The sequence below is a fragment of the Lepisma saccharinum genome, chromosome 18 (assembly GCF_977018435.1).
Source record: "Lepisma saccharinum chromosome 18, izLepSacc3.1, whole genome shotgun sequence".
NCBI classification, from domain to species: Eukaryota; Metazoa; Arthropoda; class Insecta; order Zygentoma; family Lepismatidae; genus Lepisma; species Lepisma saccharinum.
Window position 1 is genome coordinate 39254832 of NC_139246.1, and position 27185 is coordinate 39282016.

The 27185-nt window shown below is 37.2% G+C and overlaps 1 protein-coding gene across 4 annotated transcripts in view; it reads right to left on the bottom strand.

Moving 5' to 3' along the window:
- Nucleotides 1-27185, bottom strand: part of LOC146002531 (uncharacterized) — a 114202-nt gene that overhangs the window by 26960 nt on the left and 60057 nt on the right. The window contains exons 1-5 of one of the 4 annotated variants that reach the window (XM_083140447.1): nt 26674-26826; nt 22457-22573; nt 11893-12690; nt 9135-9294; nt 4456-4599 (exon numbers count right to left, since the gene is read on the bottom strand). In XM_083140447.1, coding sequence (XP_082996573.1) covers nt 4456-4599; nt 9135-9294; nt 11893-12690; nt 22457-22573; nt 26674-26712 — 1258 coding nt within the window. In that variant the 5' untranslated portion in view covers nt 26713-26826. Of the gene's footprint in view, nt 1-4455; nt 4600-9134; nt 9295-11892; nt 12691-22456; nt 22574-26673; nt 26827-27185 lie in introns of those variants that run through there. The other 3 variants (XM_083140446.1, XM_083140445.1, XM_083140448.1) reach the window with 3 other exon arrangements.

The window sequence follows — 27185 nt, forward strand, 5'->3', positions numbered from 1 at the left end:
GTAGAAATTTGTTTAACTAAAGTACCACAGGCCAGAGAACAATCAAGAAAACCAGACTTTTTGCCTCTTTGCCAGTAGTACATGACACCTTTTGCTGCCAACATGCACCCTTCAGGGAGAGGCAGGGAATCTGAGACCCATTCGCTTGATAAGCGGCGGCAACAGCCAGGCTTCACTGTGCTTGATCTTGTGGCAGGTGCCACCAGTTTCAAAAACTACTCAATATGAAAAATTTGGCAACACAGAATACACCGAGAATTTCCCCTCACCATGGCAACTGGCTCAGCAGTTCACGTGACCATCCCTGCATTTCGACGGAAAAGACAAAAATAGAATTTTGAAGTTTGTTCTTTCACTGCCCAGGCTTTAGTTACAAAATTGTCCAAATTTTTGGCACTTGTGGATTTTTTTAAAGCAGTAACAGAACAATGCAGTTGCCAATGTTAAACTTTTTGAAGGGACAATATTAATTTTATTGTTGGAAAAACACAAGGGGATTTGAGAGAAGTTAGTCAGGTAAACTTGTAAGCAACACCTTGTAACATGTAAATTGTAATTACATAAAATGTTCACATAAACAAATAGGAATTTAACCGAATATTAACAAGTGGTTTATGAATAACAATCTACTGAAAAGAGCTAGCCAAGCATGGATTACGGCCGTAATGCAGACAACAAAACTAAAAATGAATAACATGCAATAAGTAAGTGAACTGGGTACATACTGGTGTAAACAAGGCAACAGTTCCTTAAAACAATGACGAAGTATAACAGTGGTACCATGAAAGTAACATCAATGAAGCAGGAAATTTAGATTCTGATACCAATAATTACAAATTCCCACATGCATGGTGACTTAACAGAAATACAGTTATTTTGGATATAGCCAAAATAGTGAAAACTTAAGAATGAACAATGTAACATTAGTTTCCACTTTTTTTTCTTTTTTTTTTTAAAAAAATGGTATATATTCCCACAGATGCATGTCAGAACCAATATTAAAAGGAACTACTTATAAGATTTGAAGTTACTACAAGAAAACACCTTCAAAACCACATTTGTTAAAAGTTCAGAACAGTAAAAACTGAAACACTCACAATGGACCATATTTGTGGTGACATCACTGCAGACGACAGAGCATAATTTGAGTCAAAGCAAAAGGGCAAAGTGGTTTCCTCCCATTCAAAACCATTGAATTTTCCATTACACGGGGTAACTTTAAGAATTGTGACTTGTTTTTTCTTTGGACTCAAGTCTTCAAGCATGACGTCACACTAATATGGTCCATACCAATATACCGGGTGTCTCATAAGTCTGTAACAATAGGTATTTTCTGTTATAGGTAAAGCATGGCACACAGGAACAAATCCAAGTTCTTTTGCTGGTGGGGACCCGAACTTGCACCACACAGTTTTTGGCAAGCTGGTAAACAAATTTAAAGAAACTGGGTCTCTACATGACAGGCCTCGTAGTGGCCCATCTAAGAAACCAGTACCAGTGTGTTGGCTAAGTTCGTTGTCGGTCCCAAAAATGTGTTGTACAATAATAATATACAACAATATTGTACAATAACACTGTCAACAGTTACAGTACAAGGTAGATTAGGTCAACAATTGAACAATGGCAAGAAGGAAACACCAAAGTTGGGCATTGCACAGCACCTCAGTACGACAGGTACAGGTTCTCTCAACGATCATAAAAAAAACCATGCCATCCTCCAGCAGATACTAGGCCTAAACTTCAAAGCCTTTTTTGGGGAGGTAGGAATACACAAATGGCGTAAAGCAACCGATTAGTGTCATTGCTTTGTATCGTTACAAAATTGCAGAAATTGAAATATTCCCGTAGTAACAAATGTTGACAGCGGCGGATCTGTGTTAAAACAATGCCTGTTTCTATTGAAATGTCATATTTATATTTACGAGGGTGGATCATTAAGTATCGTACAACATTTTTTTTAAAAAGAAGTTTAATAGGTAAGACAACATAAATTATACACAATGAAACCAGATCTTTTAGCTACTTTTCGACATAGGAGGCAAGTCTTTCAACACATTATTCCAATCATGGCACTAGTTTCAATATACCCTGTTCATAGAACTCAGTCATTTGGGAATATAGCCATCTACGAAAATTAGTTTGTCATGCAGGATATCGCATACCATACCGTAAGAAATGTTGAACCTCTCTGACAAGGTTCTCAGATGGATCCACCGGTTGTTAAGAATTGCCTGCTCAATGACTGTAACATTCCGTTCCGTTGCAGCTGTTACTGGTCGCCCGGAATGTGACGAGTCAACAAGGTTCACATGGCCTCTTTGAAAGAAAGTGCACAACCTGGAGATGTTGCTACCATCCAAACAATCTTCCCCATACACGCCCAACATTTTCCTGTGAATTTCACTAGGGTTTTGTCTTTTCGCCACAAAAAAAAAACTACAGCTCTTTGCTCTCCACATGTTGACGACAATAACATGTGTGCCATCTTCGCTAGTAGTTCACGCTTCTGCTGCAAGAATTATACATGATCGAACAAATGACATCTCTAGCATGAACTTCAAACTACACGTCTGTAAAATTTCAACGTCCCAGCCACAATAACATTGCGGGAAAATATTGTTGTGCGATACTTAATGATTCACCCTCGTATTACACCTAAATATTTAATGACCGCTATCACTGGACAAGTGCCTAGAATTGCAGCAACAAATGAAATACGAGATGCTCCGAGACTTTGCTGGGGTTCAACGTTGTGTAATTTCATCAACTGTGTTAAAAATCTACAGGTAAAGTGTAATTTCATCAACTGTGTTAAAAATCTACAGGTAAAGTTTATTCTTAAGTGACGGTCTTATTGTTAATTGCATACATTGGAACCTCAATTTTAAGTTTTTCAGGGGACCAAGCTGAAAAAACTCAAAATGTGAGAACATTTTAAAATATAAAAGATATCTTATAACATTTCATTATGTTGGGACCATCAACATTGTGAGTGATTGACATGACAGTTACAATGTACTTATGGCTAAGACACTGATGTATCATAATCTGAAAGTATCACTTCAAATTTAATCAACGATACTGGATATAGGAGTTACAAAAAAACTCATTGGGTTTGCGAAATGCTGCTCAACACCTTTGTCAGGTTGCATTGTCCTGGCAATTATTCCAACTGCATAACACATCATTTCCATGTTTTCTGCACCTCATGTTTAAATGAGAACTATCTTAATATTCAGATTATGTTACAAGTAAGAAGCACGCTACGAATATCTTAAACTCTAGTGAACATTACATTGTTACAAGGATCTAATTACAAAATGTAATAAGTATAAAAAATAATGATACAAAATGTGTAACGTATATTAATGGCAGGAAGCAACTACGTATTTAAAGTGTAAGTGCTAAATAAAATATAAGGGTAAGTCAAATGAAAGTGAACCAAGACTATGTTTAGATGGAAAACAAATTTGTCAGAAACATACTTGTGTATTTCAAGTTCAGGTGAGCCAAACTTTACATTGAAACAAAAGACAGAAAAATCTTTCTCGTATAGATTTATTTGTTCATTTTACTTCGTTTTTCTGCCACTTCTGGCTAATCACGAAGATTAGGATGTGTGTTGACATGATGAAAGGACACTCACAAAGAACACCCATGCCCAGGCTGGGATTCAAACCTGGGACACCTGGAATCGACGCATGCTGTGCTAATCACTCTGTCATGAAGGTCGGCTTTCCAATGTGGATGGCAGACTTGTCCTTTGGGGAGTGGCAACCCCAGATGCTTCCATTGCAGGCTTTAATGACGTCTCTCCTTCACTAGAGTAACAGAAGGTTTCGTCTGCGGCTTGTTGCAAAAAACACTTTCCCTTCCTCATGACAATAACAGATGAAATAATACAGCATCTAATCTCTAGTGCTTGTTATCCTCACTAAGAACCTTGGAAATCCAACATCGGTGAATAATCATGTATGCGGTGTTATGGAATGACAAGCTGACACATCTTTCCTTGTAATGCGTGCACCATTGTTTCACGCTGGCCAAGGAAATGCAATGCTTTCCATGCACTGTAGAAATGCCGCTGTACATTCCGTGTTGTGAAGCACCATCAGCATTCAAGAAACCACCCACACTACGCTGCTGTTCTACAGGAGTTTCCATACCAATGCAGATCTCTGCTTAACATGTAGCAACACAGGATCTGCAGTACATAGCGGCACAGCCATGTGCAGAATGAAACCTTATGGGTTAGTGCATTAATTCCACCGATTGCCACCATCACTGGACAGAACCACTTGACCTAGGGGAAAACTGGCAGATTTTCATTTGACTAGCCCTTATATATTACAAGTCCATCATGCATTAGGAAAAAAAACAGGAGTACCAACACTGAGACACATGCATGGAAAACTTATTCTGAGGAAACAGGAAACCAAGAATAAATAAAAATACCTGGGGGTGGTATCCATTCAGCTGGTGGAATTGACAATACACTCAGGTGCTGCATTGTTGGCATTTGTAACTGATACACTGCCTGGTGAAGGTTTGGTTTAGTGTGTACTTCCTGATTATGATACTTCTTTGCAACACTATCTGCTGGATGGGAAATACCACATTTGTTGGTTGCACAGGAAAAAGTAATCACACAATAATCAATGTATGCCAACACATACAACATGCCTTAAATTAGTAACTCACAATTCAATGGGTAAAATAATATTCAATCAGCTGTTATGGTGAGAACATTAGGAATGAATTGGTACACAGAATTGGGCAATAAATCAAACAATAATCATGCTAACAACAAGGAAAGTTCTTTCATTATACAACAAGAAAAAATTAAGACCAACAATAGTTCACCCTAACTGAAGTAAGTTTATAAATTTGACCCATTCTAGTCACTTTCTACATAAATTAAGGATAATTAGTGGAAAGTATCGGGTTCTTCATAAAACAGATTTGAAATCAGCAGAAATGGTAAATTCTATAATGCAGCTACGAAAAAGATAGGTGAAAATTTCAAAGCAACACTATTTCCAGTACCTTTTTTTTTCTTTTATCATCCCTAATGTAAATGACTGAATATTTGCTTTTGAACAAATAACAAATAAAAAAAATTAGCTTTTCTTTAGCATGGAAGGAATGTGATATCAGAGCTGTATTTCTTTTTTAAAGAAAAGATATACATCCATAGTTTTACCAGAAAACGTCTGAACTCATAGGTTCTCTCTTATTTCATAGCTATTAGAAAACACTTTGTTTTCATATTTTTCAAAAACTTAATCTCCAATATCTCTGGTGGAGGTCCTGTAAAAATTTGAGCTTTGATATCCCATGAATAGATAACAAGGTTAAAACAGGAGAGGGGGGGGGGGGTGAATTAAGACTAGGTAAATTCATGTTATAAGTTAAAGTAAATATTTATTACTTAATAAACCATCATTAGAGCCACATATTTATGGTAAATAAAACTTCAATATTTCGATGCAGAAACTGGGCACATTTCAGAATCAAAAGCAATATGTAAAATGGCATTTTGGTGTTATAATATAACAATGAATTTGATTTTAAAACCTACACTTACTGCACAAAAAAAAACTTTCCTACTGATACTACATTTACGTAATTATCCGAGTATTAGGTATCTTGTGGAAAGAAATCCACTTTCTGCTTCCATCAAATAGTAGAATTAATCAATTTGCCATGATTTGTATAACTCACGGGATAATTCAGACTTCAGAAAGTGTTGATAAATAAACTCTAAATTTCGTATTTAAGAGTGCATATATTTCGCATTCTGCAGTTCATTTCGCATCATTTCATGACAAAACACGGTATGAAAATATACCTCACACATTTCAAAAACATGAAAAATGAACATTCAAGTGTTCACAAAGTTTAGTGTTTCAGTCAAAATCGAAATATGCATGCCTCTAGCCATCATATAAATTATTATATTCATTATATAGTCTCCTTGTTTGATTTGAATGGTTTCATTTACAGTGATTTCCAATATAACATTTTTGATGAGCACAACATAAAGGTGCCAAAAAATATTGAAGATATGTAGTGAAAAGATAGAAAATGCTTACATTCTTGTCAAAAGATGATATATGTCAAGATGCAAAGTTTCAAAGAAAGATTTGATAATTGCCAGAGAATTCCAGGGACACAAAAGGGTGATGATGATAATATGACCAGATGTTCTTGTGAAGATCATCTTATTAACAAGATTGTATATTTCAGCTTCAATCTTGTATTAATTAATAAATTAAATGTTTTAAGGTCAAATTTCAAAATGTGTAGCTTTATCTTGGTTGGATTCATGGTTTAAGAAAACACACCATATTTGCCAAAAAATGCTCGAGAGAAATGAATTGGTTAGCTATTTCTAGCCCCTACGATGGTGGTGAATCACAGAAATAGAGGACGTCAGTTTAGAAAACAAGGATGCTTGTGTGTTGTTCTGTCACTCAGTAGGCCCAAGAAGCTCCTTCAAAACATCAGCTGCTGACAAACAGTTTGGGTGACAATAGTAACAGACATTTTCAACAAATTGACTGCAGAAAACTTCTCAATCAATGTTTATATTCAATCAATCAATTGTTAGTAAGTTAATCAACATTTGAAAACACATTTAATGTAACTGTAAATTTACCTATTTTGACCAAATTTCTTTCCTCCAAAAAATAACATAGCTCTGATATTACAATTCCTTCCCTGCTAAAGAAATAAATAAAAAAATAAACTTTGATTTTTGTTCAAGAGCGAATTAGTCTTGGCCCTAAATTCCAGTTTCATTAGAGAAGGTTCATGACATAAAATGTAACTTGAAATGTCCTGAAACCAATACTTTTCTTCTTTCATCTCTTCTTAGCCGAGTAATAAAATTTAACGCAACTGTCGGCTTCAGGCCAAAAAAAAAAAAAAAAAAAAAAAAATCTGCCATTTTTAAAGCAGTCAAATAAAAAAAATGCATTTTTAACTACCTTGCATGGTGGTTACACCAAAAGAATTAATTTTTTTTTTGGAAATGGTGAAGCAACTAGTGCTGGACCATTTGGCCTGTATTTGCTTAGATTCCAGTATCAACATCTTTTTGCAAATCCAGGGGAAATAATTCTACATTCTACCTAGGTATGTATTCCGCCACTCTCACAGAATACAAAAAACAGTACAACCACCTGATGAGAGTTACTTCAAAATCACCCTCAGACTGATTTGTAACAAATATGTTGCCATAATGATGGTGTATTGCCCATAGCAATCTGTGGCAGTGAATTTAAATGTGAACTACAGATCAACGTGATGAATTATGTATGTAAGTTTTGTATGCGTGAATAATTTTATCTCTAGACTTGATTTATTTCAACCACCAATCTGAGACTGATTTTGGAATAGTCATCAGAAGATTTACTTCTGCATATTTAGGAAAAAAAAACAATGCACATTATTTCACACATGTATATATAATTAATAATAGAATGTAACCCCAATTTTTAGATTCCCTTACTTGAAATTTTCCACATTATACAGGGTGGTACATTTGGAGATGTCAGAAATGTCAACTGTTATGTACAAGAGGTTAATGAACGTATCTCTGAGCAGTTTGTTGTAATATAAACAGAAAGGATGTAAGTTTTGAGTTAGTGGAGGTTTACAGACTTTAGTTGTGACCGCATATAAATAAATGTCTTCCACTCTGCATGGCAATCAAATCAAGTTCATTCCACATTCTTGGCATGGTGACTGTAGATAATAAAAGAACATTTTTTATTCTACACATTCCAAAATACAGAAATCTGATGGGAGGGAAACAATTTTGATAATTTTTTTTTATTTAAATTGGATTTGTTTATTCATTAAAAAAAAAAAACATGCTTAAAATTGTATGTATTGCAAAATTTCAGTTTAATGGTAATGACACTGTTTACAGTTTAACATGATTAGTATTTTGTATAATTTTCTACACAAAATGTTTGCTTGCCTGTAAAAATGATTCAATTTTAAATCAAGATAAATATAAGTGTGTTTAGTTTACATATTACAGTTCCTTTGTGTTTACAGTTTTCATATTACAGTTCCTTTGATATGAGCTTCACCCCATCAGTAAATATATTTTGTTTCCTTTCTTAGAGCCTAATAAACACCATTAAGTGATTACGAGATTAATGTACTCGTTCACCAAAAGTGATTTTGATATCTACAAAATCCTTATGTACATTATTCTATAAATTATTTATTTAAAGTTATTTAAATCAATCCACCCCACCCTAGTTGTATGGTATGCAGCAGATGCACACTACAGTGTAAAAGGCTTAACCTGGCACGGCTCCCGCCTAAACCTTCTATGTCGTCTGCAGGACATTGTTGCCACTGATTTCTGCACAAGCGAGCAAACTTAGGGACAGGCTGGGCTGCGAGAGGTAATTTGGGGTGCAAGGACAGATGTCTCCACCACCAGAACATTCACATACTTGACGTGGCACCAAAGGACACACGAAGGAAGCGGCGTTCTCTGGTAGGCAGAGGACAAAGCACGTGCTGTCTCCAAGCCAATGGTTGAAAACACTCACGTGGTGCACGGGAAAGTCTGCTAGCAGAAGGAAATCTATGGTTTGTCGCGAACTGTGCAGGTTAAACCTTCTGCCCTATAGCACCGCCATGAAGCTAAATTCTGCAAACTTCCACTCACTCAAAACTAACATCCTTTCTGCTTATAGTACAACAAACTGAGCAGAGATATGAACATTAACCTTTTGCATAAAACAGTTTACTTTTCTGATATTTCAAACAGATCACCTTGCACATTGAATTAATAGTTCTAATACAGGAATGTAACTGTTATAAAATTCTCCCAGATTTTACATTTTCTAGCTTTTTAAGATTTTTCACCATCCCCTGGAAACCATAAAATCAAGGTAACACTTTATCAATAACTAATAATATAGTATGAAAATGGAATATGTTCAGTATTGAACAAGAACCAAAGTATGTTAAAACAAATTGATAAAGACTGTAGAAAGACACTAGTGTCACAAAAGCATACAAGAACACACATGGAACAATACAGATCTTGTGGATGTCGCAGCAGCTACATATAAAGCAACACAAGAACGAACCTTACTTACCCCTATTTCCAGAGTCATTCTTATCATCCCTTAAATTATTGGGGTCAATAATAGACCTAACAGCATTACAATTGGCAGACATTTGCAGAGACATCGGATCTATTCCATTGATGATGGTTGGCACCTTTGAATCTTTATGAGGAAATCCTTTTTCTTTTTCCTGCAAGGAAGGTTTCAGAGTTCATCTCGTTATATCTGGTTTCCCAGTCATTTTACAAAATGAAATTCCCACTTTTCCCAGTGCTTGAAATGATTTAACATACTAATACGAGGTGGTATCAAAAAATTCTGAGACTTGTTCTGTAACACACCAACACATGCCAGCACAAGGCTGCATGCAGAGTAAGATGGAGCATCAACCTTCATAAGTAAGTGTGCCAAGAGACATTGCCCTGTGTACATCGGGAGCTGTGCAACTGGTGCTATTCTGACCATGTGCGTTCCCTCATCCGAGATTTCAACATGGACAGCACATTAAAACAAAGAGTGAATGTGAACTTCTGGGTGAAACTGAGCAAAACTGCCAGATATTATCGACATAATTTGACAAATTTATGGCGATGCTACAGTCAGTCATTCGAGGTGTTTTGAGTGGCACAGATCGACAGAAGTAACCAAGTGCATGCTCATGGTCTTTTTTGACATTCGTGGCATTGTGAAACGAGAACTCGTTTCCAGGGGCCAGACTATGAATAGTGAGTTCTACTGGCAGGTTTTAAGGCATCTAAGGGAGGACATTTGGTGAAAGTGACTGGATCTCTGCCACGTGAAAAACTGGATGCTCCACGACAATAATGCATCCTGTCACTGAGCTCTACTAGCATGCGAGTTTCTCACCAGAAACAACATGATATCACTTCTGCACCCACCTTAATTGCCAGATTTGTCTACTGCGGACTTCGCTCTCTTCCTGAAGATGAAGATCCAGCTGAAGCATCACCGTTTTGATACCACTGCAGAGATCCAGCGGGAATTGCAGAAAGTGCTCGACATGCTTCGAAAAGAAGACTTCCGTGACACATTCCTAAAGTGATAGGAACGCTGGGAGCACTGCATTGCTATACGATGGGACTATTTCGAAGATGATAGTGTATAAATGTAAACAAATTAAGAACTTTCTTGTAAACGGAGCTAGTCTCGAAACTTTTTGATACCACCTTGCATATAAATAAATGTCTTCAACTCTGCATGGCAATCAAATCAAGTTCATTCAACATTGTTGGCATGGTGACTGTAGATAATAAAAGAACATTTTTTATTCTACACATTCCAAAATAGAGAAATTTGATGGGAGGGAAACTGAAATGTATGATGGTCTCCAATACCGTAAACTTCATTTTCCACTCCTAGCTTAATTTTTCTTGACTTTTCTAATATTTCTAGATCAGTAGAAGCCCAAAATAGAAATACAATAGTTTTCCCGCAGATTATGCAGACATACATCGAGAGTGGACCACAATAACTTTTGTATATTTTACAAATGTTTACTTTAGTACAGATACGTTTGATGACTTGAAGAAACAAATTCTATAATCAAAAGTAATTAACAATGAAGCTGAAAACAACAATTACATTAAAATGATAGTAATATTTTACCAACTCAAGAGCTACGTCTGACTACCATGCGAGAGACCCAGGTTTGATCCCCGGTGGGGGGAGAACCGGGATTTTTTTCCACCTATTCAAGCAGCTCCGGTGGCCACCCAGCATCTTATAAAATGGGTACCTGGAGGAAAAGGTGGCCAGGGGCATGGTGCTGATCTCATCACCCCCACCTTCAGCCGTGATCAAGAAAGTGTGGGGCCCTGCAAACCCCCACCCCCTACATGCCTTCATGGCATGGTATATATCACAGGAGAGACTTTACTTTTTTACTTTACCAACTCTCTCAATACGTTCTTGTCGCATCAATAAATTCCAATCATACATATTTTTGGACAGGCTCCAAACTAAAAGTTTTAGTAGTATTTTGCAAATAACACAGTTAATATCAAACTTAAAACTCTCTCGCTCTTTCAAGGCGACAACTCATTCTTGTCGCAAAAAGTCTCAGGGAAGGTTTTTGATGATAAAAAACAACACAATCTTGTAATTTTTTCCCTTATGGGCGGCCACACAGCTGATGAAACAGTTAACTCTAGTCACCATGACACTGTTTGCAACAAAGATCTGTGCATCCATTTAATTCAGCAAAAGACCTCTAACAACAGATCGGAAAAAGGAGCACCTTGAAGCCAGTAGTCATTCAATCTTACATTAAATGGTTGATAACATTTTTCTTACCAATTATTTGCTAGGAATAGATTAACGTACTAAGTGGTACATCAATTATGCATATCCATTGATATATTAATTCTGCTCTAAATTGTTACATTTATAATGCACCATTACCTGCTTCCAAAATTCTAAAAGCAGAGCTAGTCCTACTGCGTACATTGACAAAACTTGCTATCATATTTTAGCGAGCAAATTGACTTGTCTTGCCACATCACATCATGTTCCTCGTGTTGCATTTCGTCACATCATGCCAAATCCAGTGTGTGGCTGGCCTAAGAGGGAAATTTTCAAACAATAAAGCAAGAGGAAGAACAACAAAACAGAAGAGTGCGAAAATAGAAAAAGAAAATTGAGAAAACAAAGCATTAACATGAAGATCAAAGGAGAAATTATTGCATCCCACTGAAGCCTATTCAAAAAAGCTGATGATACCAATGCTCCCACGAGAATCACTAAATACTCAATTTAAATTAAGACATACCTGTAGATTAAATGTCACGCCATGGTCCACGTCAACTTCTCGCACCTTGGCCTCGTCCTTGGGTCCATTCTGCACCGGATTGATTATCTGCACCCTATCACCACTGGGTCCAACTTCCAGCGTGGCCCTGCTAGTATAGTTGGGGGTCATTTCACTCTTATGCATTATTTCATGACTAAAGATCTTTAGTTCGGTGGCATTGTCAGAAGAGTTATCTTTGCCATGGTCCGATTTGGTCTTTTTCTCTACAGCTCTCTCATTGTGGTGAGCTTTGGTTTCGTGTTCAGTTTTCAATTCCTCAGATTTGCACCTGTCGTTGAAACCAACCTCCACTTCAATTACAGACTGTTCGGCCTTGCAAGGCACGACGGGAGTCAATCCTGCTGCCACGTGGATGGGCATTGGATCTGCAGAGATGTCGTGAACCGTTCCACCGACAGCCAGACCATAATTCCAGAAACGTTCCAAACTGAAACCATCACCAAAACCGTGCACTGTCAAGATGCCACCACTGTTTACGTTGCTGGGAAGGGAGCCACCCTCCCGTTGTCTAGCACTAACATTAACACTTCCACTCTCCCTACGCTTCTTCTTCTTGCCTCCACTGCTTCCCAAGTACACACTGTCAAAATCACTGTATGCCTGCACTAAGTTCTGCAGAGAGCCACCGCGGGCCTGTCTCTCGGAGACAGCATCCTTCTTTCGGCGCTTTGTGTTCCGTCCTTGATCAGGAAGACCATAGGTTGGTTGTCTCTCCTCCCCACATTCACTCTCTGCTTCCACTTCCTCAAGCAACCCCTGCAAAGATTATTTGCTTTAGAAATATGGTTACAGGTATCACAAGTTTTAACTACGATGCAGATTAATGCAAACCGAAAAGTTGTAAAATATGCAGTGAACATGAACTTGTTATTAATTTTCCTAATCAGATGCACACCTCCTGATTTAGTTTTTTGTATTCCAAAAAATTTACCTTCGTTTGTGCTACTTTTGGCTAAGCATGGCGATGATGAATGGTGGTTGGGTGAAACTGATGAAGGGGCACTTATAAATAAAAGGTGGTTTTAAGTAAACTGACACAAACCCAAAACAGGCATTATAAAAATGATTTTTTTTCCAAAACTCGTTGACAATTGTAGAACCTCACAAGTATTTAAAGCAATAATTTACAACATTTTCTCCCACATCACCCTTAAACCGGCTGAAGATCTCCACACCTCTAGGTAGGATTGTGGGAGGGAGACTGGCAGTCTGCCTAGGCCCTCCAAGGGCTGTTGAGCCATGAGTTAGTTATTATTACTTATTCTATATAGGGTTTCCCACATATCCTGCAAAACCACATTCCCAAACTTTTCAAGGTTTTCTACGAGACCAAACCAGTCGACAATAATCAACATACTAATAAATAAGTATTGTCTCAGGTTTGAATGTGAAACAAACCCACTTTTCAAACCATTAGAAACCAAAATAAGTAGCTTTATACAAAATACAACAAGAAACCAGTGGGAGGAAAACTGGAATTTGGCAAATAAAGCAAATACGTACTTATTTTCAGCAAAATTTCCAGGTTTTTTGAGTTTTGATTACCTTTCGCTCTTAAGTTGCTTTCCCTGATTTTTCCAGGTAAGTGTGCACCTTGTATTGTGTGCACAGCCCAGATCTTACAATCAGTTAAACCTCGGCCATCTTTATTCCAAAGGAGGCTGGAGTCCTAAAATTTGGCAACGCTGTTAAGCCGGCTTCAAAATCGAACTACAAAACATGGTGTCAATAGCAAAAATTGATGTTTACTTTTAAAGAAACTAGGGAATCAATGTGAAATGTTTTTGTTTTATCAAATCTGAACAGAAGATTGACGTCACGAGGTAAGTGGATAACATGCAGTAACAATACAAATATAAATTTGCCGCTAAATAACTGGAAATAAGTAGAAAACACAAGACCAACACGTATCATATGCAGCATAGAACTTTCCAATACTGTGTAGTTTGCCCTTATTTTAATTGCTAGCATTTCGGAATGTCATTCGAATCTCTTGAACAACTAAATATGTAATCTTGCGTTGGTCCTGCATGGTCTCTAGTTCCGGGTGTGTGGATTTTCTAGTTCCGGGTGTGTGGATTTTCTAGTTCCGGGTGTGTGGATTTAATGTCGCCATTTATCAATTATTGTTTTGTCAACACCCTCCTACGGTCTAGTCGAGTTACTAACCTTCCAACGATTTTGTTTTCAGTGTTAGTCATCTCTTCTAGCCACTAGGGTGAATTCACTGAAGTCCCTTACTATCCGAGTCCCCGCGCAACTACAGGCATACCTTGTTTATACCAAAAATCTGGTCTGTTGTTCCATGACGAAGTAACGATGAGTGCCTCTTTACGAGGGCCACTATTTATATTTTGAGCCTTGGCAACACTGATTGTAGTTAGGTGCGATTTGACGTTTGCACGAATCGTCTGGCATTATTGACCATAACATACTTCAAATGTTTTGTCAATAGCTTCATTTGTGTTGTTTATGTTGCCTTGGAGATTGCGCGACAACAATAAAATGGAATTAACTCGTGAACATTTTCGTGCGATGATTTTTTACGATTTTCGACGTGGATTATCAAGACAAGAGTTCATTGATCAACTTACTTCCACATTTGGCGATGAAACCCCATCCTTTGCCACTGTGAAACGCTGGTATAACGAATTTAATCGTGGCCGCCATTCGCTCACCGACGAGATTCGCGAAGGTCGTCCAAAATCAGTTGTTCTTCAAGAAAACATTGATGCTGTGCAAAACCTAATACTGCAAGATCGTCATGTGACATACTGTGAGATTGAGGCAACCATAGGCATTAGTTCCACCAGCATATATAAAATATTACATGATCATTTAGCTGTGAGAAAGGTATGTTCTCGTTGGATCCCACACAATTTGACAAAAACTCAAAAAGACGCTCGCGTCAATTGGTGCAAACAAATGCTCAATAAATACAATTGTGGTGCTTCAAACGACGTATTTAAGATTGTAGCAGGTGACGAATCATGGATATATGCATACGAGCCGGAACGTAAACAGCAGTCGACTGTATGGGTGTTTCAAGATGAACCCAATCCAACAAAAGTTGTTCGCGCTCGAAGCACATCGAAACAAATGGTCGCCTGTTTTTTCGGGAAAACTGGTCATGTGGCAACTGTGCCTTTAGAGGAACGTAGAACGGTCAACTCTGAATGGTACACAACAATTTGTTTGCCAGAGGTCTTCGGTCAAATACGGAAAACAAACAAACGCCGTCGGATCATTCTTCATCAAGACAATGCCAGCTGTCACACATCTAGTCTAAAAACAGACTTTATGAACAGTCAAAAAATCGAATTGATGGGTCATCTGCCGTACAGTCCTGATTTGGCAACCAATGACTTCTTCTTGTTCCCGAATGTCAAGAATAAATTGCGTGGACAACGATTTTCGTCGGCGGAAGACCCCGTTGATGCGTTCAAAAACCATATTATGGAGGTGTCTCAAGAAGATTGGAAAAACTGCTTTGACAAATGGTTCGAACGAATGCAAAAGTGTATTGACCATAAAGGAGAATACTTCGAAAAACAATAAAGCAGTTTTTAATGCCAAATTCCTGTTTTTTCATTGTTAGGCTCAAAATATAAATAGTGACCCTCGTATAGTTTTATAGAATTTCCATCTTTATAGAATTTAAATTGTTGCAAGAAAACATCTAATCGTAATAACTGAGGGTTTGGAGTTTTAGACTATTAATTGAACATATTTTAAGAATACAGTCTCTGGCACTGTGCGTGACTAATGATGTCATTTTTTCACGCGACACACACTGGTTTTAAAGTTCTAAAAATAAGATGTAAAAGTAGTTTAGGATATGATAAACCACCATGGGCAAGTATTACAGAACAGTGTAAAATAAATCTTATGTACATAATAAATCTGTACATCATCTTCATTTTGGCAGTGACATAATTTGCTAAGATTTTGTTCAACAGACAATACATGGTATTACATGGTAATTATGATGTGCATATGTGCAATTATTTGTTTTGTGTGCAATATGCACAATGCTAAAATAATGCATTTAACAAAATTGATTACCTTAAAATAAATCCTTCACACAAGTTGCATTTCGGGTGCTGGTGACAAAGTACTTACTCCCTGCGAGAACGTGGATAATTTTGCATGGTTTAGAAATTAGAAGGTTTTACATTTCCATTGTTTTTCTCTTGCGGAGATATTTTACATTGAAGGAATGAGTGATTTTGTGTTCTATTTTTTGTTAGGTTAAGTTTTATGTTAAGTTTAGGGTTTGTTTGAGTGTTGTATTTTCACCCTTGTACTTAATACGAGTAACCTTTTTCTCAGCATGGAATTTGCCTTTTGATAAATGTGTTACATATGATGTGTAAAGTTGATCTTGTGTTTTCTACTCATTTCCAGTTAACAGCAAATTTATATTTCTATTGTTACTTTGTACATATGCTACAATTCCTATTTTAAACATGTTTTAAAGTAGTCTGATTCCATGTCGTAGTTATAGCTCTTCAATGTCTTTGCTTTATTTTGCACAGGTTATTAAAAACCTTGGTAAAAATGTCATAGCCGGGAAATGGATTTCTTCAAATTTACAGGAGAAAGTACTTACGGAATTGAGTTTCTGTGTAATTTTGGAAGGTCGTGGAAGTCTTTTCTCGCATTTTTTCAATGTATTTGGCTGCTAATTCATGTACTTTTCTATCATAATGTCTGTCCGATGCACGAAAGTTGTTGCTTGCATTTCCATCCATGTACTTGAAACGGATGTTGCGAGCATCTGATCACGTAATCCCGGTCAAGTGTTTCCAAACGCACAGTTTCTTCACTATATTGCCAACCTAAAGCAACCTAACCTTACAGTGATGGTGCGTGAGGCTATTCATGGATGGTTATGCGATCCAGAATGGTTTTTGGGGCTATTGGTGGATGGTCATACTATCCCAAATGGTTTTTGGGGCTGTGTGAATGGTTTTTGGGGCTATGCAGGAAATTTTCTGTTAAGAAGGATGAAACTGCTTTGCAGTTTCAAACAACACTAGTCAAAATTTGCCCGCCATTTTGCATGTTCAGGAAGTTAGAAAGGAACGAACAATAATTACTCAATGTGTCAACAATAGATGCTAATTTCTTTTTTCTTGTATGTACGCATTGCTTGCATTATAGAATTATTTTCCTTAGTTTACGGTTATTACAAGCATAAGAAAACAGTTTTTCTTTGTGACGTTTCAGGAGAACACACGCTCCTTTCATCAGACATTTATTTTCATTTTGATTAAAGATACAGTTATTAAAGATATAACTGTATCTTTAATCAAAATGAAAATAAATGTCTGATGAAAGGAGCGTGTGTTCTCCTGAAACGTCACAAAGAAAAACTGTTTTCTTATGCTTGTAATAACCGTAAACTAAGGAAAATGATGCTAATTTCGTTAAAAAAAGCAAAATCCCTTGTTAAACAATGTTTCGCAATGCAGAATAGGTAAGTACGAACGTACAAAAGTAGAGAATGAGCGATTTCCCGCATATGATAACCATAACCCTACAGCTCTACAGCACCATGGCGGGCCTTGGCTTACCTACCGACTGCTGGTCTCCCTCCCACACTGTTCCGCCGTCACCTGTTATAGCGTGGAGGTCTCAGACCAGTGTTGGGGTGACGGGTGATCAGCCCGACGAACCCCCAGCCGTTATTGTAGGTCTTCTTGACCGGGTTACGCTCACTCACTCGGAGCTTCCCAATTTCCTCACGATGGTGGGTTGCCACCGGCCCTATACGTAGGCCGAATAAATTCCGACCAGAGCCGGATTCGAACCTACGCCGTCCCGCAGCGAACGATCTCAAGACGAGTGAACGCCTTAACCCGCTCGACTACGGAGGAGGACTTCCCGCATATGATAGTTTTACCAAAACCTTAATGACATCAACATTGGATGTTTATTAAATTTGATGATCGCCACATGTGAAAAGTACAGAAAGCTTCATGAAATGGAGGTATGCAGCTCAGAAAATCCAATGTACATATAACATACTGCTTTGCTTATGAAAAATAACACCGAATATACTAGCAAATACAATTTGGGCAAAAGAAGTGATTACAGGATGCAAAGGTTACAAAAAATAAATATTTTTCTAGGTCTGTACTTTCATTCTCAAATGTTTCTTCCGAGGAACATCGGACAGCTGATGTGACATTTACCGGATTGCCAAAATGAAGCCTCCAGCCTCCCTCGGAATAAAGATGGCTGTGGTTAAACTCAAGTGCCTTAATATTGCTCACGAGTTTGTGGTAAAAAGAAAGTTGGCCCCTTATGAAAAAGGAGACAGCCTGGCATGTTGGCAAAATACTTCCGATGAGGCCCTCCCTTACGAAACACACACACTTTCAATTTCAAAGAAATACTTATTTTAATACAAATAATTTAGTGCAGCTACATGCCTTTGGATGTGTTCCCTATTCTAGGTTTTTGACAATAAATGGTGCATAGTGATATCACTACAGAGAGAAGGGGGGGGGGCACCTACAGTCTGATAATCTAGCCCCAACGGGAATTGGGAATTAACGAAAAATCAAATAATTAGCCACTCACACATTTTCTAAGTGGAATGTTCTGCATGTTATCACACACTCGGTTTATTCATGTTGGGGAAATAAGACACACTGTAGTATAATAAATACACATGGTGCCCAACCCTCTCAAAATGCACAAATAGTAAACACCATAAGCATGTGGAAGTAAAATGTCAGTGCTAAGAGCATGAAATCAGGACTACTAAAAATCGCATCAGTATGCGAGAGCATTATTTACACAGAACTTGGGACTAATAGGGTACAAGAGCAGTCCTGGCACAAGTTCCAATTGTGTAATTATGCTATTGTCATTATGTGTGTTTTCTGCATGAAGAATCAAATTCTACAATGCCTATAAGCACCCATGGAACATGTTTGCAGATGACTTGCTGCATTCTTTTGTGCACAATGATTCTTCCCATCTTCCTCCTGTGTGTTTATGCGAGTTGATTAGGTGGGACAAGTTTGGTAATTCTGCACAATTGTGGTTCAAATCATTAGGTATTTTTGCCTCAACTCTTTGGCTGTAGGATTTTGGCATGCTGCATAGTTTTTTGGGGGGAAATTTTCAGAATTACACACATTTGTAAAAAAATACATTCGAAAGTACTGATATGAATTCTACCACTATTCTTTAAACAAAGGGGCATATGGCTGGTAGTCCCCCTTGGTGTTACATTTTCATTGTTAATGAAATGAATACAGTGGCGTGCCCATGGTGTTGATAGGAGTCCTAACCAGTCCATTGCTCCAGTATTCCTTAACAAAAAAAAAAAAAAAAAAAGATGAATACAGTGGCGTGCCCAGGGGGTGTTGGTACGAGTCATAACCAGTCCTTTGCTCCAGTATTTCTTAAAAAAAAAAAAAGAGATTGTCAAAAGCAGGAAAACAGCAAAATGAAGTCTGAGTATATGTACCCCCAACCCCTATTGAAAATGCATGCCACTGAGTGGATAAAAGATCCTTGGTGGCATTGTTGTGTACATCACACAGCAGTACATTCTTTTCATTTGTTCAGAACCAAAGCGAGTTATTTCTTTGGAAAATGTCAGTTCAAATTGATGCCCATTATTTCTGCTTTGCATGAATGGTGCAAAAGAAGTGGCTTTCATGGATTCTGGACATGCAACCAGGGTGGATAAAAATCACGATTCTTTAAATTTAAATTGATTATTTATAAATTTATTTTAAAACCAAAATTGCTTGTATGGTTTTTGGCACCATACATGTGTGTCTTTTTAGAGACTCTTTCTGGTCATTTTTAGAGACACTTTCTGGTAAATGATCCTATAAAATATTTGAACAGTTTGATTAAAAAAAGTATGTATCTAACATTTTTCTAGTTTCTGATGAACCTACTATGGAAATGTTTGATGAGTGTGATGATGAACTATAAAAATTTCAGTAACATTTCTTTCAATGAAAAAAAAACATTCTGGATGTACTACATAATTGTAACAAACTATTTTTATAGTCTTTGTAGCTGAACGACAATTTTTTTAATGATAGTTTGCAAAATATCATCTGCCATGTTTATTTTCAGTTTAATGCTAATTGCACTATTTACAGTTTAACATGATTAGTAATTTACGAGGGGTGCTGGAAAAGTTTCTACAAACTTCCACCAACAGTGGCGCTAGTGTTCCACTATTATAAAAATCGGAAGACTAGACCTTTTTTATGTTTAAATTATCTTTGATTGTTTAAGCCTATTCATTTATTTTTCACAGCCGTTTGAAGAAGAAGATATGTGTGAGAGATTGAAATTTCTCGTGAACACTTTCTGGCAATGATTTTTTACGATTTCGAATGTGGTTAACACCGAAACAATGCATCGAGCGACTTCATTTGGCTTTTGGGGATGAAGCACCATCCAATAGGACTGCCTGTAAATTGGTGTAAAGAAATGCTCAAACAATTCAAGGGAAGCAAGACAAATTTGGTGTACTACATCGTTACAGGGGACGAAACTTGGATCTATTCATACGAACCCGAAACTAAACAGAAATCCACTGTTAGGGGTGTTTCAAAGTGAACTGAAACCAACAAACAATAGCTTTAGAAGATCAAAGGACTGTAAATGCTGAGTGGTATAAAACAATTTGTAACAGACCCAAATCGTCGTATTATTCTTCATCACGACAACGCCAGTTCCCACTCAGCACACCAAACTGTTGATTTCATGTCCAGTAAAAATGTCGAATTAATGACTCATTGGCCGTACTCACCTGATTTATCACCTAATGACTTCTATTTGTTCCCACACATGAAAAATAAGATGAGTGGTCAGCGATTTGTGTCACCTGAAGCAGCTGTTGACTCATTCCGAACAGCAGTTTCTGAGGTATCAGCTTCCGAGTGCAAAATATGTTTTCAAAATTGGTTTGAGTGTATGCAAAAGTGTATTGATCTTAAGGGTGAATACTTTGAAAAACAAAGCTATTCCCAGAATTTCACGTCTTTTTTCATATTGATTGCAGAAACGTTTCCAGCAGCCCTCGTATATATTATCCTACACAAAATGTTCTCTACTGTTGCCTATAAAAATTATTGAATTTTAGATCAAGAAATACAGGGTGCTCGGAAATTCCCCTTACAGACTCATACGGTAAGTAGAGGGGACTGAGTAGACAATATTTGGAATAGGAACCCATGTCCGGAACAACCATGACAATGTGTCGGATGTGCCTGTGTTGGTATGCAACCGGGTAGGCAGTACATGACGTCAGAAGATCACCTGATGGCACGTGACGTCTACAAATTGTCGCGTTCCACTGTTGACACAGTGAATGAATAGTAAGTTTCTTTTTTGTTCCCTTGGCATTGTTACCACATAAATTTGTTTGTATTATGGACTGAGTCACACGTCATTCACTTCTGTACCTTACGTAACACCTCATTTGACATGGTTGTAATAAATGATTACACTTTAGGTCATCAGGTGATCTTCTGACGTCATGTACTGCCTACCCGGTTGCATACCAACACAGGCACATCCGACACATTGTCATGGTTGTAGCATGGAAACGGTACGTTTCCGGACATGGGTTCCTATTCCAAATATTGTCTACTCAGTCCTCTCTACTTACCCTAGGAGTTTGTAAGGGGAATTTCCGAGCACCCTGTATAAGGTGTTTACAGTTTACATATCCTTTCATATGAGCTTCACCCCGTCAGAGCCTAATAAACACCATTAAATGATTACTAGATTAATGTACTTTCACCAAAAGTGATTCTGATACCTACAAAATCCTTATGTACATTATTCTATAATTATATATTTTAAGGGATCAATCCACCTTGCCTGCAACTCTCCAAGTGCACACACTAAACCACTAAGCTAACTCATCCGCTGACAGTTACGGGAAAGAGGATCTTAGAAGTAATCACAATTTGTGAAGCATTGACATTTTCTTCCCCAGCAACAATATGAGCGAGGTGATGACAGTGGTGTCCACTCATGTCCCCCTTATGCCATCTTACCAGTTTTGACACCCAGAGACCTGCAGCTTTTAAAGTTTGGCAGGAGGGGGTGGGTGGTGGTTCTGGTTAGGAAAGATAGTAGCAACTGCCAGGCATGCCAGTAGTACATGTCCTATTTTGAATGATTTGCAAGAATAACTTTCCCATCAACTTGAGAAGTAGTTAAGTGGCATTCTGGACCTATCTATCAACAGTTCAAAAGACTTATCCTCCATTGTGAAAAAAATCTCCAAACACATACCATTTGTGAGGTTATTCTAGGATAGAGGACTGCGAGTAATTGATTGAAATTTAATTTGAGGTTGGTTTACTGTAAAAATGTGTTAAACAGCAATACACTGAAGGAAAAAACAGTTTTTCATATGTCTTATCTATTCTGTCAGTCCATTCCTATCATTGCAATAAATTTCAATTAAAAACATGCAAGAGAAGTTAGTATGTATTTTAACAAAAGGTTGTCTACTCACCCTAAACAAATTGGACTTTCCCTCTCTATCTTTCGGACACTTGTATGAGATAGCCTCATCAAGAAGTGCTTTCAACTGCCCATCGTCAAGTTCTGATACATCGGTGTTTTTTTCCTCCTAAAAGACACAAAGATTAAATTTTAATTACACAGGGGGAGTGAGAAAATAGATAGTTATAAAGTATAAGCATAAACATTTCATCACATTTAATGTAGACTATATTGTTGAGACTTTGTAGTTAATTGGTTAATATTGTGTCCTGTGCAACCAGTGTTGCCTCACTGGTAAGATGTGTATTTTTCATGAATTCATCCTTCATCTTTATCAATGCAAATGCAGTACATAAGGAAACAAATAGGAACTGTGTGAAAACAGTTTTTAGGATCCAGAAAAAAACTAATAACACTTGAAATAATGTCTGTAATTATAACTATAACACCACAGTTAAACACGTATTCACTATTCATAATCACCTTTGTGTATGTTACTGTCTACATGTGCAGAGAAAATACCACACTATGCTCATACATGAAAATTCACTCTCAGTACATCTTTTCTATATCCATCATGTGACCTGTATCATTCTTCTTGTAATATTGAAGCAGTTATGGAATTACTTATTACACATAATGTATGGTAAAAACAAAAGTGTCCAACTTCCCTTAGTGTCAAGTGTATGCTGATCCTCAATTAAGAACCCAAAAGTAACAAACTTTAACTATAGGTGAGCTTCACCTACCTCACAAACTGTTGCATTATGAGATCAAGCAGCCATGATTGTGGTGGGTTATTTTAAACATTCGGAATTCAAGCAGGCAGGCAGGAAATTTGAACCTTGTTTACGATGGTATACTTTGTGCAATATTAGGTTGTTCAGGTCTAACAGGCAAAAAAAAAAAAGGTAAAGTGTTCCCCTGTGCATAGCACCACGCCATAAAGGCGTATAGGAGGTGTGGGGGTAACGCCCCACACTTTCTTGATCTGGTCGTGAGTGGGGGTGATGTGATCAACATCACACCCCAGTCTGCCATTACCCCCCAGGGTTTCCCCCAGGTACCCATGATATTCGACCCTGGGTGGGCGCCGGGGCTGCACTCATGTTTATCCAAGAATTTTCCGAGAAAAACAGAAGGTGCAATTCATGGCACAGAATTTTCCGATTGTTGATTAGAATAGGCCATCATGGCGAGAAAAAATCATGCCAACATTAATGAACAAAACAAACAGTACAGAGCGATTTTTTTCTTCTTAAATTCATATTTCTGACATTTAGTACAAATTGAACTGGTGGTTTTTTTTTATCATACTTGCAAGTAGCATTTCCTTGTTATTGTTTTATTTGGCAGAAAGGTGTTGATAAGTTTGAAGATACAAATGATAACATTCAAAGTTAAATTCATCTTCATAATTGCATGCTCGTACTTGATTATTCATTCATTAACACAAACTGTTATTAATTGTTATCCTATTCATGAGAAAAGGTGTCAGTAGTAGGTTTTGCGTACTGTCAGAAAAAAAAAAAAAATTTAGTATCCGCCAAACGTCTGAAATTCCTTTATTTTTTAATTTTTCACATTGGTATTAACGTATTCTGCATTGCTAAGGATTCTTGAAGGTTGGATTTTGGTTTTTATCAAAATAATAACAATTTTAATTTTCCACAGAGTAATTATTTTTCGTTGGTTTTTTGGTTATGTTACACACAATATGGCGAGCAAATCTTGACTAGCTTTGTCTATGATCAGTGGGTGCAGTGTTTCCAACCTTCTTGACCGAAAAAGGTTGGAAAGTTTCATGTTACTGATTTTGAATTTTCTTCCAGGTTCGAAACCTCACGATGGCAAGGTAAGGCAAGGCAAAAATAGTTAAAATTGTTATTTAACATTAGAAAAATTCAGTTGCAAAACCACATGGTTGGAAACACTGACCATTTGTTACATCATTAAACGCACAAAACATTCGGTTCACGTAGTAGAAGGACATCAAGGGAGCAGCTTTCGTGCATCGGAGAGTCATTAATATTGAAAAATACATGATTTACCGGCAAAATAAGTTAAGCAAGGGGAAAAAACACTTCCAACACCTTTGTAAAGTCTACAGAAACTCATTTCAGTAAGTATTTTCTCCTGTAAAATTGAAGAAATATGTTTTGCAGATAACAAAATTTTACCTTGTGGTAATGTTACAGGAGAAAGTACTTACAGAACTAACTTTCCATTCACTTTTGAAAGGTCATGGAAGTGTTTTTTTCCCATCGCTCAATTTATTTCGTCGGTAAATCATGTATTTTTGAAGATTAATGTGTCTCCAATGCACGAAAGCTCTTGCCTCTATGTCCTTCCATTACGTGAACCAAATATTACGTGCGTTCGATGATGTAACCCCGAAAAAAATACATAATCAGTAACACAAAAGTAGGTATTTTTTGGTCAAGACGGTTGGAAACACTGCACACTCACTGATCATAGACAATGCTAGTCAAGATTTGCCCGCCATATTGTGTGTAATGCAACCGAAAAGCCAACGAACAATAATTACTCGATATGTGGAAAATTGAAATTATTGTCGTGAAAAAAACTAAATCCCACCTTCAAGAATCCTTAGCAATGGGTAACACTTTCGTATAGCGGAAACAGATTTCTTACTTTTTACATAAGAAAGTACTTACGCAAAATAATTTTCTTTACCATTTTAATGTGAAATCATGTGTTTATCTGCAAAAATATCTCTCGGACACGTTATTGCTGCTGCCGCCATTCGCTTTCTGCACATGTGCACAATGTTCTGTGTGTTACATGACAATCTCCAGCAAGTGTTTCAAACGTGGCCGTGTTTTCACTATAACATGACGTGTTGAGTATTTTTAATTTTTTTAAATCTTTTTAAACTATGCTTGCCTAACATAACCTTACGGGAAATGGTTTGTTGGGCTAACGTCAATGGTTTGCGAGGTATTAGCATAATTTCAAATCCGGGCACGAAAGTAGGAATTTTTCGGCGAACAAGGTTGCAAAACTGTACAAAACGACAAAACACTCTCACAACGTGCGATGAACCAGTATGCTTTTGCCATAATGTGTGTTACAGAATTGAAATAATGAACAACAGTAAGTACTCGAAAATGTAAGAAATAAGACATTATTTTAGTTAAAAATTCATTATTACACCTAAAGAAATGTTCTGCAATGCAGAATAGTAAGTTAGCAATGTAAAAAAGTGTGAAATAAATTATTTATAGATGTTTTATCTATACGAAAGTAGTACCTAGTACCCTAGATTAAATTATACACACGCTGAGGAATTATGACCAAACTTTCGTTACATCAAAATATGTAGAAAAGTAGGAGTCCAGATAGTCAAGTTTAAAATGTCGGAAGGGGGGGGGGACTCATGACATCAGGTTAACTATCAATGCTGTTCTTGAATTTTTTTTCTTCCTATGTACATAATTAATGAAAAAGCAATTTCAAGCTGAGAAGTGAAACTGATCTATTTATGGAAACACTGACATTAATCTGGAGTGATGTAAACATGTTTAGTCTACATGACAAGACCTTTCCCATGGTTCACACCTATATTGTCATGAATCCTTTGAATATGCTAATGCAATGAACTGTTAAATGTGATAAGTTGTACTGTAGATGGTGATCACTATACCTGTCATTTCAAAATACGCCAAGAGCAAGTATTTCGCATCGCCAAAACACCATGCATATGTCTTCATAGACGTCGAGCTTATGCTCCGTAAAGATGAACTCATTCTCGAGGTGACTCACCCTACCTCGTGACTAGGTCAGACCAGAACTTTCTACACGTGCAAAAGTTTCATAAATTTACTTAAAAATGTTACTCTAACAAATAATTTAACAACATTTCGTATCATTTTGGATTTCCATTTCAATTTTTTTAATCATTAGCTACTTTTATATCACAAGTAGGCGATGATTCAGCGATCTAGAAAGTGAATACATGATCAAGCAGTCGAATCAAATTAACGTAAATACTGCCTATTCAAATTTTACAACGACTTGTGGTTCTCCTCATATTATTCCGGAGGGCATGATAATCTCTTTTGACTTTGAAGACACGTAAATTTACACCGACACGTCACCCAATTCACGGGGGTAACCATGATCTTCGACCATTTCGAGCGCAAGCACACTATTCGTCACTTACTCTCAGTTTTACGTAGCCACAATAACTTCATTAATACGTACCTGAGGATATGTTGTACAAGTGCCACTACCATTAAACATACACACACATTATTTTGAATTTGATATTTTACACTAAGTTTATTCCCAACAGAACTATATAGCAACACATTTCACCGCCTTCTCAGATCGCCATACCGATCGAAGCTTTTGTTGATAACCGCACGGTGGCGCACAGTACGTTCCTCACCTTCAAATGTTTTTTTACAAACATGTTGCCAGGTCATCGTAAAAAATGTACAAACTTTATGAATTCCTACTATTAAAAATAATCATTTTATACATGTTCCGATAACAAGGTGGGAAGAACTGTACGTAAATAAGGGTATAACAATTAAATATAGTGTCTCCCCGTAAAATGTACACACACTTTTAATGATTATAACGTAGGGCGGGAGGGGGGAGAATTCCCCCCCTAAAAAGTCTGGAAGCAATGTAATCGCAAACATGAAGAATTATTTGATTAGGTATTTGGGTGCATTCTCGTTCAATGGCTGCCTTCAATTGCTGCGGCT